The sequence below is a fragment of the Athene noctua genome, chromosome 11, assembly GCF_965140245.1.
Source record: "Athene noctua chromosome 11, bAthNoc1.hap1.1, whole genome shotgun sequence".
Taxonomy (NCBI): Eukaryota; Metazoa; Chordata; class Aves; order Strigiformes; family Strigidae; genus Athene; species Athene noctua.
In genome coordinates this window covers 6716911-6729132 of record NC_134047.1, presented here as the reverse complement: position 1 = coordinate 6729132, position 12222 = coordinate 6716911, and the positions used below count along the sequence as shown (strand labels likewise).

The 12222-nt window shown below is 42.8% G+C and overlaps 1 protein-coding gene across 1 annotated transcript; it reads right to left on the bottom strand.

Annotated features, from left to right (window-relative positions):
• Nucleotides 1–2010: 2010 nt before the first annotated feature.
• PGRMC1 (progesterone receptor membrane component 1) lies at nucleotides 2011–8802 on the bottom strand. Its single transcript, XM_074914771.1, has 3 exons — nucleotides 8336–8802; nucleotides 6195–6350; nucleotides 2011–3974 (listed from the first exon to the last, which is right to left on the bottom strand). The coding sequence occupies exons 1-3, from the start codon at nucleotides 8664–8666 to the stop codon at nucleotides 3874–3876; spliced, it is 588 nt and encodes a 195-aa protein (XP_074770872.1). The 5' UTR covers nucleotides 8667–8802; the 3' UTR covers nucleotides 2011–3873.
• Between the last annotated feature and the right edge of the window lie 3420 nt (nucleotides 8803–12222).

Genomic DNA, 12222 nt, shown 5'->3' with positions numbered 1-12222 from the left:
TTGCTTCTTGTGTTCAACTATATTGATTGAAACTGGTAAAGCAAATCCTCTATCTCGAAGTCCTCATTTGGTGTAAAACAATGTTAGTGAATAAAAGATGCATGCACTTTAAAATGTGAGACACCATTGTAATCTTCATACTGAAACAGAACTTTTGTCTTTCTTACTTGTTTACAGGTGCCATTATTTAGAACCTGTTTACAGGGGGTTTAATATTAATTCCTTACATATCGACACACTTAATTTGAGCCCCATCCTTTCATATACTGGACTGGTCAGTATAATTTTGTAATCCTGAAGGCTAATCTTTAAAGATATATAGAACAGTTTGCTTTAAAACTTTTAAAATACATTGCTTTATAGATAAAATTTCAGTAGTTACAGGAGTAAATGTCACATCTTGTGTGAAAGTTACAGAATATTTAGACAAATTACATGCAGCATTTATATAGTTCAGCAAAGGAAGTCTAAAACATTGCTGGCATAATTTCACAGCTTTCAGTCTGAGCCTGGCGTGTGTTGTTGTACTTGGTGTTTCAACAGGTTGTGGGGGTTTTTTATGGAAACACTATTTACTCTGATGTATGAAGTAGGGCCCTGAGACTGCCGATCTTGCAATCAGATTTGACTTTTTGTGCAGAACTAATGAAAATGCATCCTCATAGAGCTAGTGAGAACAGAAGTCTTCTCAGGGGAGCTGTCTGAGCTAAGCTTTGTTGTTGGAAATACATGGCCCATTGGTTGTACTTTGTGCTGAATGCTGAAGTCAGAATCCTACAGGCTGTTTTTAAAGCAGAAGTACACAATGCCCATTATTACATCAGTCCATCTGCTTGAAATACAAGAATACAGCAATTAAGATAGAAAGCCCTTTCTTCTTAATCCAGAGATTCCAGGCAATCCATAAAAGCACCTCACCTTTTGTAAAACCCCTTACATAACTCTTGACATAACCATTTATTGCTGAACTTTTTTTGTTTAACTGAAAGAGCAGGAAGTAAGAGCTCATAAAGATGATTAAGAACAGGTAGAGTTCAGATAAAAGAGCATCTGAATTTTACAAAGCAGTTGTCAGTATGCCAGCACTGGTTGGAAATGAGATGCTATTCAGTTGTTGTGATTTGCCCCAGAGCTCCTCAAGTATGCCTTGGTGACACAGCAGTAACGGGTGTTTGGACAGTTCAGATGAGGGAGGTTGCTGATAGTCTCTGCTCTTAGTTGGTCATCGTGCCCTACTTGGTTAATGTACAGTCCGATAAGCTACCTGACACGGTTCTTGCTTAGTCATTGCGGCCAGTCACTGCTGAAGGAAGGGATGAAGTTGCAATGAACAGAGTAAAAAAGAAGGTAAAACCCATCCATTTTCTCCAGCACTTTAGAAGAAAATAAAATCCATGGCTGCTGCTTCATGAAACCACTGCTTTATGACTCATTTCTTCCCCTTTCACAATAAATTGTTTTCTCTGAAAAAGTAGTAGTCTTACTGAAGTGGAATACTTTTTTTCCCAAGAGGCACAGATGTTTAACATTAAGCTTTGTCTTGTGTTATTCACAGATTTCTGTGTAGTTTTTATTACCGTTCTTTGTGATGCATCATGTTGTAATGGTACAGATTAATACTTAAAATAGCATTTGGTTCCTCAGGATGTGTTATTGAAGAGTCAGATGGTTGGGTCTACTGAAGGGTAGGCTACAGCCTAGTCTAGTTCCACTACATGAACAAAAGCTGGAGCTTTTAAAAGCTGTCAGTCTTAACAATTACTTGGGCCTTTTTATGCCTAACTCGTTTTTGCAACAGCAAAGCATATTATACAATGTGAACATGTTCTATATTTAATATTCTGTTATACTAACAGGACTGTATTAACTGGCATTCTGTTAGAATATATACTCGATCTATGTGTTGGATCATGTAAGAAAGACATGGGAGAAAGATAATATAAAACTTGAAACATTGGGGGAGGATTAAGGATCAGATTTAGTTCTAGTAAATAAAAACAAACACCACCATTATGCAAGAGTGGTTTATTTTCTGCCTTAAATAAAAGCACATTTCTGATTTGAGGTAAACCATTAGTAATAGTTTGCAAAGAGTATAAATGTCTCTAAAAATAAAGTAGCAACACAAAGGTTGTGTCAAGATTTACATTTGTTTCTAGACCTTAATTAGGTAGTTCATACAATACCACTTTATGTAAGCTAAATGGCTCGAACAACTGCACTCTTCATGTGAAGGCCCAGCGTAACTCAAAAATGACAGCTTTAGGGCTGAGGGAAAGTCATTTGCTCTCACCATGGGTGGTCTCAGGCACTTTAACATGTTGTTGTCAACTCATTATGAAAGCTGCTGTTGTGCAATGCACTACTTCTGAATAATTTTGTCTAGTTTACACCTTCCTACTCAGGACTCACCTCATCATTTTCATTGTGTTGACAAATTGAAACAACTTGGCTGGACAGCTGAATCAGAGAAACTAAATGGTGGGAACTATATCAGCCAGGCACCTGAGCAGAATCACCTGGACAAGAAACACGTTTATGAGTGATCAGCAAGCCATTAGTTATCTCCATGGAATTTCTGAGGAGGTTTTGCAGAAGTGTTTTGGATGGTTGAAGGAGCATATTTACATTTGTCCTTGTTCAAATCCATTTGCCCAGCCCCCTCTGGTAGGAGACTAGGTTACATAGTCAGAACAAACCTAGTAATTAAGCAGAGATGTGAGCAAAGAGAGCAAATAAGTAAAAAGCAATTCAAAGGTCAGTTCCTTGTGTAGAGCGTTGCTGGTTATGCATGAGATTGTGCTGTTTCTTGTAATGGCAGTGTTCCAAAGCAACAAAGGCCTGAACACAGAAACGGCTTGCGCCATGTTATTTCATTTTGTACAGGAAACTTGTATAAGTTTCATCGACCAGCAACATTCTTCTGCTAAAGCTGCGTGTACAAGAGCACTTGTTAATCATGCTACACCAGCAAGCCTTCTTTTTTAGGCCTAGGAATCAATAGCAGGTGATCTTCCTTGTTTAATTTCATTAAAATTCACAGAAGAGTTTTACCAAGAGGAAAAGTGTACGAATAGTAGTCCAGTCAAGTTACACTTCATGGTGTACCTGGTTTCTAGGGATGTCTAGTTACACTCAATATCTAAAACTCTGTAACACTTTAGATGTGCTTTAAAAGTAAACAAAGAATATTAATCCATGCATAATTATGCATGACTGAATGCATCAAGTATTCATCAGTCCTTAATAATTTTCTAAGTATCTAAAAGTGATTTAAACTTTCAAAAACTCTTGTATTTTTCTAAAGCAGTTAGTGTTTCATCTGTAAGCCACTGTGTAACTCCTTAAAAGCCAAATTATCTTATGCGATATTGAATTACAGTGCACCACAAATGAGTATGATGCTTCATGGACAAATAAAATATAGTCCCTTTTCTAAAGGAATAACAACCCAAGGCACAGACCTTGCAGAAGTTAAAACAAGATTTAGTGGAATTTGTGTTGCATATGTGAAGTTACTCTTGTGCTTGCGTCCACAGTGCTAGATTGTTAATGAAAAACTGGATTTCAACGTACGCTGCACTAAATAGTGATAAAAGAGAAACAGTAAGAGTCTTTTATTGCCAAAATTGCAGTTTACTTTTGCACAGACATTTTTTGTGCATACTTGAGATTATGCAGGTTTAAAGGAAGACATCTTAGACCTTTAGTAGTTTACCACTGAATTTGAAAAGGAAACCGTTGAAAAGAAACAATTCACTGTAACTCTGGACCTTTTGTAAGCACTGCTGCTGTTGCAACTTGTAAAACAGAAGTGGAATGTTACAAATGATCCTTTATGATTCAAAATTAGATTGTTCCTCACTGCACTCTCTAGTCTTTCTTTGCATCCTGGGCATCTTTTTCTTCTTCATCAGAGTATACAGTGTGTTCCTCCCCTTCCTTCAGCAGTTTACCAACATGGTGATACTTAACTGGGGAGAAAAAGAAAAGGAATCCAAGTCATTATTGTGTCCTGAAGATGTACCTTTTTTAACTCATAGGCATTTTGTTAATCCAGGAAACAGACATATACTATATTAAAACAGCTCTCAGGTACTTGTTCCAAGCACTAGGGGGAAGGAGAAAAGACAAAATCAACTACCTAACTATTAATGTTGTTGTAAGTGTAAGAAACGTGCAGAGTGAATGTAACAATAATAATTCTCCTATTGCCTAAGCCAAAAGATAAGTGAATGTAAAGACGCATGTAAACTGAGGGACTCATCCAGCTAAAGAAGGAGAATCCTGGATTAGATTATTTCTCTTGCCAATGTCAAAAAAGCTAGTTTTTCAACCAATGGCATTGTTAGAATATGTTATGTATTATACCCACACATGTATGTGCACACATGTACACAACTTTCAAGGGGTTTTATTTTTTGTAATATATGTTGAAAATATCCAGTAGGACAGAAGAGGGATCCTTTCTCCCAAAGATAAAGACGGATCTGTTATCCGATTATGCAGCTAAGCTTCTGCCTTATATCTCTTTCTGAACATGTGAAAACACCAAGATCATATATGTGTAAGAACAGAGCTGTGCTGTGTTGCCCATCTGTCAACTTCAACAAAGCAAAGTATGTCTCTGACTACAGGTATTTCAGAATAGCATTGTTGTAATAATTAATAAGGATTGAAAGCAACTAATTATCAAATTTACTTACTAGAAACACAGGAGTAGAAAGAGTGCAGTTCACTGTCAGTCCTGATGCCTAACTCTTGAGAAGGTAGATTTACACGCTAGTTTAAGTCATATACTTGGTAGTATAGTTCTGGTTTCTGCGACATACTTGTTAGCATAATAAAACAGCCATTCAGTGTGGCATGATTAACAGTCTTGATTAACACAGGAAGACCGCCAAAATAGTAGGGGCACATCAGGTCAGAACTGGGATGTTCTAATGGTGTTATGTAGAGGAAAGCTCCATTCTAGCTAGTGATAGTAAACCATTAATACTGAACACTAGATTTAAAAACAAAAACCATTTTATTTTTACTATATTACTTTTTCCCCATTATCTCTCTTCTCTCTCTCAAAAAAAAAGACAAACAACTGATAATTTTTTGTCTTATCTGAGTAGAAATAATCCTGATGATGTATTTCACTATACTACTTTTTTCCCATCATCTCTTCCCTCTCTCAAAAAAAAATTAATCAAGACAACTGATACATTTATTTTTTGTCTTTATCTGAGTAGAAATAATCCTGTTGATGTTCACTTGCTAAAAGGCATCATGAGATATGGAGGAATTATTTTTCATCAACAAGATACACAATAGGAGAAAAAAAAATGTACCAGTGGGCATGCCCTGGTACAAGGTCAACATAAGCAATTTCCATAAAACTGTGGTTTGAAGTTCTCCTAAGCAGCAAGTTGAGGCACAACACAAAACAGCTGGAATTGCCTTTTTTAAACTTCTAATACAAAGCATAGAAAAATAAAGGCAACTATGAAAGTGATTTCCTTCTGTTAATTTTAGAACAAACATCTCAAGTGTGGAAGCTGCCTTTGTTCCTCTGCCACTCTGGTAACGACCAGGCTGCTTGCAAACCCAGAGGTGGCATTTGCCCATTCCTGATCTCCTTCTGGGGTAGAAAGTCAGCTGGATACAGTTGTCTGTGAATCTGATAAAGCCACCACCAAGGCCATGCAGAGTAACTTTATTAGAGTAAAAAAAGTTATATCAAGAGCTCCAAGGGGAAAAGGCCTAGTTTAAACAGTCTTCAAAAACTCAAAAAAACCCAAGAAGTAATAATTCAAATGTTATTTCTGAGAAGCGGAAGGGGACAGAAACTTGGTTTTTAAGAGCATTAAAATCTAATTGTCTCTATAGATGGGGTGTTAACTCTAGCAAAACCATGCTCTTAATTTCCAATTCCTGTCAACTTTTTGGGTGGTTTTACAGACCTTATCCTCTGACAGAGCGCTTCCATCTTTATCCTATAGTTCTGTAAAGAGCAGAGGGAGGAAGAACACAGGAGAACCTGACATTTCTCTTAATTCATTTGAGTAACAATAATTCTAGTAATAGTAAACCGAGGTATTATTCAAAGTAAGTTTTCAGACTGATGCTTCCAGCTGGTAACCATTGCTTCCCTTATCGTACACTTTATTAGCTACTTCTTTGTAAATAGGTTTAAAATTGCTTACAAGTGAACTGTGACTCCCAGTCCCTCAAGGTCTCTTGCTGTGTAGCGTTGAGATCAGAAAGGTCATCATAGTCATCCCTCAGAGTCTCCTTACCCAGGCAGAAAGTGGCAAGCCCTCGGGATGCATCTCTTCCAGCAAAAATCCCATATGGGCCCTCTTCAAAAGAAAAACATAAGCAGCCTTAATAGAGAGGTAATGGATGCTGTATGATCTTCATGGATCAGAGTCCCCAAACTGAAACAGATGATGAGTTCCAACCCTGACCTGTGGGTCAGAGGTACCTCAAACTTCTGAAATGTTTTTAAGTTTTATTCTACTTGGTAATAAGGGAAAACTGAGGAAGAGGACAAGAAACAAAACCATGGGAAGAGATACTGAGTTTGCTGAAACAACAGGACAACGAACCACACAACAGTGCATGGAACATACAACAGTAAGAATAAGCATACAAATTGGGAAGCACATCCTCAGAAAGAGGAACAGAGGAAGGATTTGTAAGTCTGAGGTGAAATGGAAGTTTTCTAAGAGATGTTCCTGACTTAAAGAGCTGAATGGCCAACTTGACAGACAATGTGGTGGAGATACCAGAAGTTACCAACTTGGGAGAAACCTCTGTGAAAACTTTCAAAATACAAGATGAACTCAAATGACCAAAACATGCAACTCACAGTAGATCAGATATCTTATCAAGACAGGGTATTGCTAAACTTCATTAATGATTAACTTGCTTGCATGACAAGCTGAAAATGGAGATATTGCATGTTGCAATTAGACATTGAAAGTTCTTCTTCAGGGAGCTTGAAGAACTTAGATGTGAACTCTGGTTACTGTAGAGAGCATGCAATCTTCCACACCTCGCAGAGTGAGCTTTTTGCTAAATTCATCAAAAGTGTCTTACTTTTCCATTAAAATGAAAACCAGACACAGTGATGAACCATTCAACAATTACCAAACTAGATACAATGTCAAGGAAGGTAGCATCCAAAGCAGTCTTTAAGTGGCTTTTAGTTTGCACAAATACAAAACTGCACATCTAATGCAGCTGTATATACCACCCTGACTGCTGCAGAATGCAAAGTTATGGTCCAGCATCATTCAGCAACAGTCTCCAGTCCATGTTTGGACCAAAAGTATACAATCTCATCGTGCTTCGAACTACGTGGTGTCTCCTGCACTATTCTCTGAGTAGCATGGGCAGCTCACTACTGCAGCTACCAGCGGTCTGGACAGCTCAAAGAGTGGTTTTACCAGACAGATCCTGGTACAAACTGGCAAGCCTCAGTGAGGCTTTTTAATAGAATGCTTCTGTTAAAAATCAAAATCCATGCTGTAGTGGAGGTGATTCAACTCTTACACCTGGGTGCACATACTCCCACCCACCCCATTGCTAGCTGCTCTGCATGGCTTATACATAGATTTATATATTTTATTTATACATAGATTTTCCTATGTTTGAACTCCTACACCCCTGACAGAAAGCTGGTTTAATGGAAATTGCTAAGTATTTAGTAGAAGTATTATGCAACAGAGTGATGTCCACTACAGTTGAGAATGTAAACACTGAGACAACACTTCACTTCTGCTGCCTGGCATCAGGCAAAGGCACCCGAGGCCAACGAAACCGCCCAACCCAGCAGCGGCACAACCCCTTACGGTACGTGTAGCCTGCCCTGGGAAAATAAAGACAATAATGAAGCAACGCGGGCTGGCAAAGCCGGACTTTGTACAACACCGAGGCCCGACTCCGGAGGCCAGGCAGTGGCGGTGATCCTGCCCCGCGCCTCACCCGGGCAGGCCGGTGTCCCCGCGCGGCGGGCGGGCTGCGCCGATAGCCGAATCCTTCCCAAACCTCCGGCTGGCGAGCGGCGCCGAGGCACGGGCCGCTCCGCCGCGGCCGGGAGGCGGGTCAGGCATCAACGCGGGGCACGCCGACACCCGCGCCGCAGGGGGGCAAATTCCCCCGCCAGCACCGGCCCGGCGGCGGGGCGCGGCCGGGCCCGACACCCCCCCACCCCCCTCCCGCCGCCCGAGCAGGGGCCTGGGTGGGCGGCGGGGGCCGAGCGGTGGCCCCCGCGATCCCCCCGGCCGCATAGAGCCGGGGGCTCCCAGGCTGGGCCCGCCCCGCCCGCCCCGGCCCTCACCGGGCCCGTAGAACTTCCTGGCGCGGGTCACGTCGAAGACTTTGCCGTTGATGGCCATGAGGATGCGGGGGTCGCGCACCCCGTCGTAGGGCCGCAGCTCCGCCAGCGTGAAGTCGCGGCGCTTCATCTTGGGCAGCGGCGGCGGGGCCGCCTCTCCCGGCGGAGCCGCGGGCCGCTCGCCCCGCAGGATCTGGTAGAGCAGGAAGAGGCAGAGGCCCAGCAGGCTCAGGTTGAGCGGGGAGCCCACGATCTCCAGCAGCAGGCCGCCGCCGCCGCCGCCCCCCTCGGCCGCCGCCTCCTCGCCGGCCACCGCCACCTCCTCGCGGGCCATCGCGCTCGGCTGCGCTCCGGCGCGGCGGGCTCCGGGAGCGATGCGGCGGCAGGGAGGAGGCTCCGGCCCGCCTCGGGGCGCTGAGGGGGCGGGACGCGGCCGCCCGGCGGGCGGGCGGGCTGAGGAGGCGGCCCGGCCCGGAGGGGCCGGCGGCGGCGGGAGGAAGGGCGGGCCCAGGGCGGGCCCAGGCAGGGACGCGGCGCCGGTCGGCGCCTCGCCCGGCTCCGACGGTAGGTGGTGGTGTGAGCCCGAAGGTGTGAGAGCCCGGCGGTGGCGGAGAGCCCGCCGCCCGGCCCGCAGCTGAGGTGAGGGCAGCTCCGCGAAGGCGCCGCCGGCCGCCATTCCTCGCCGAGGCGGCAGTAGGTCAGGTCAGGCCGCTGCAGCGGCTCCGTGGCACAAGGTTTGACCGGAATTTTGACAAAAATAACCTTGGAGTTGCGTTAGACCCGTGTCGGAGACAGCCGGCCCCTTCCCTGCCTCGCTCCTCCTGTGCGAGGGCACATCCTCACCTTCCTGACCGGGCAGTGTATTTTTGGAGTGCTTACTGGCGGTCGTGCCAAACTCAAAGTAGGAGAAAAGGGAGGAAATTGCCAGATTTGCGGGTTTTTCCCATTCAGGTAATACTCCCTGGACCCCAAAACCCACAAAAGCAGCAGCCCCAGGGTACTGTTGTAACACGAAAAAGTGTCCAGTCACGGACTTCTTCATTCAGGCTACTTTTCAGTAGAAATTTTGGGGAAGTAAACCTTAAGATGAATGAAGTACTGACTGGATGTATCTACTCGATATGGTTTCACATGGAGCAGCTGGAGCCCTGAATAGAGCTAAGTACTCCTGGTGTCATCTACTCCTTGGTGTCAGGTGTGAGAAAGCAGAAGTGATGTTTTGGGTTGAAGTAGTTGTGTCTGCAAATTGCATCCTCGCCGTCCTTCGAAAAGAACACAAACCAGCGCCCGGTCAGAATGTCATCGTTCCCTGCTACGCAAGTGAGTGACATCACTCGGGGCGCACACAGGGGGAAATGCAGGTACCAGCCTGGGTCTTGCACTGCAGCTTGGTGCTTCATATCACTGCTTCAGTGGATGAAGGCTGCTTTTACCGAATCGTTGGAACATTTAGTTAAATAAAATCGAAAGCAGCGCATTTAATTTACTTATTTAATTAATTTAGTTCTCAGTGTTAGAGAAAATTTAACTCTGTGGGCCACCGGGGCTAGTGATAGAGTTTGCCTTTTGGAATACATTGAGGGCCTCTTGAGTACTAAGGTGTTTAAACACCTTGGCTCTTGCAAGGTCGGGTGTTTGGTTCCACCTGCTGTCTGATTTGGGAAGCTCCTTGTTTTATAGAGCAGCATTTGGACCTTCATCTGTCCTTTCAGGGTGTACACTGACTTTTGCTTCCACCTGCTGTGTAACTTGAAAAACTCATTGTTTCACTGATCTGATGACTGAGATTTGTATTTGGTAATAAAGTTAGGTCTGCATTTTCACCTATTTAGGATACTAGGTAAATCTCTGAAACTTCAGAATTATTCAAACTAGGAGCTGTATTACCCAGATGACAGTTCATTCTGCTAGGTGTAGACATGACGCTATCACACTTCGTTGTGTTGATTTTAGAGGAAAAGATGTAGAAAAAGAACAAATTTGGAGGGAGATTTTTCTTTCATTTTTTGCAATACATTTTGCTCAAGAGAGGAAAAAACCCAAACTCCAAAACAACATCAACCCTGAATTTGACCATGAACCAGATGCTGAAGGGAGGGGAAAAGAAGCTCTGTTTATGCCTAGTATCCTAGAAGAACCATCCAAGGACAGTTCATTCTTAGATAAAGAGGGGCCAGGAACATTGCCAAGATTGATAGAATTTCAAGTTATCTACCACACGAGCACTAGTACTGCAAGTTATAGCTGTCAAACTTCAAGCTCTTTTTTTACCTTGCAGCATATAAAAAAACATTCATAAGCATCAGAATGCAACTTTCTTAAGAAAAAAATAACAGAAATAAATTGGCATAAATAAAATGATGATACATCAGTCAGAATTATCTGAATTCATGAGCACTTTGTTATACATTTCTTGCTAGCAAGCTTACTTGGCAATACCTTTAAAAATAACTGAGGTTCTACTCAGAATGGAGTTGGCCCCAGCTCCTGTTAAATACCACAGGTATTTATGCTCCCGCACAGGTTTTTCTCTCCATTCTATAGACAACAATAGTTTTCTCCTTGAAACACTCCTGATAACAACATCTTTGAGATGGGTTGATAAAGCAGTTCTAATACAATGCTCTCTTCTTATTTATTGAAGAAAACATCAGAACTCAGATAACTTTCATATCCTTGCAAATCAGAGTAGTTTAAATAGTTTTAAAATATTCCTACTTGTGGGTTTTTTTTGATAATCAGCATAAATCTGTTGGAAATGAAGCAAAATTAGCTCTACTACACCTCAGCATTCTTCTTACTGCTCTATCTCTACTTTGGAACTTGTCTGGTAGATTTAATTAATCTTTTAGAGCATATTTAATGCTTCTAAACAAAGTGTGCTTTGCCTAGGTTCCCCGTGATACACTTTACCTTGGCCGAGCACGTGGGGAACATTGTTGCCAAGCTGGTTTTAGTCCTCATGTTTTCTCACTGTTCCTTTGGAAGCCCTCCACAGGAATTCCTTTCTCTGACTTACCTGATTGACAATTTACATTCAAACTATGACTGCAAGAAAGTTTTCAGAAGTTTGCAAAGGTACCGATGCCTTATTTGCATTACCTGTGAGCAGATTCCCAGAGCTGCTGGTCACCTGGAACTATTGCTGGCTTTCATTTGACCTGCCAAGACCCAGCACTTCTGAAGTACAGATGAGGTATCTCAGTCTTTGAGCTTACTGAGAACTGGTGATGAATAAAACCACTGGCAAGTTAGGTCTTTACTGTCCAGCCTAAAGTCTGATTTGCAACTCCCACCTGAGAATTTGAGAGACTTCAGTAATGTACCATAGGATTGCCATTACAAACAGCTTGGAACACCAAGCCGCAGCCATAGAGAGAAGTTTTTGCCTTGTGGTCCAGTGGTGTCTTGGAATCTGTAGACATCTCTAAGTAAAGAAACTTAAAAAGTGCCTTACAAGGAGACAAGGAATTCAGGCCTTCTAGAGAGAGCCAACATATTATATGAGACCGTCCAATACATGTACATAGGCAGGCTCTATCGTACCTGCCTGTTTCTCACAGCTAGGGTAACACAGCTATTACTTCGCCCTCTTTTTAAGAAAATATCTCTCTCTCTCTCTTTTTTTTTTTTTTTTTCTTTTTTTCCCCTCCTGGTAATTTAACTTACTAACAAGGAAAAAGACAGGAATAATGAGATGCTGGAATCTTACTCTTCTTTTGCTAACTTGTGCCTATATCTATGCCAACCCCTCCCTGAAGTGCAGAGGTCCAGCAGGTCAAATGTACTCCTAAAGCTGGCAGCAGGCAGTATGTTAAGCTGTAGCTAGAGTGGGTCTGTTCCAGGTGCAGAGCAGGCACCTGGCCTAGGAATGCCCTGAATTACATCTA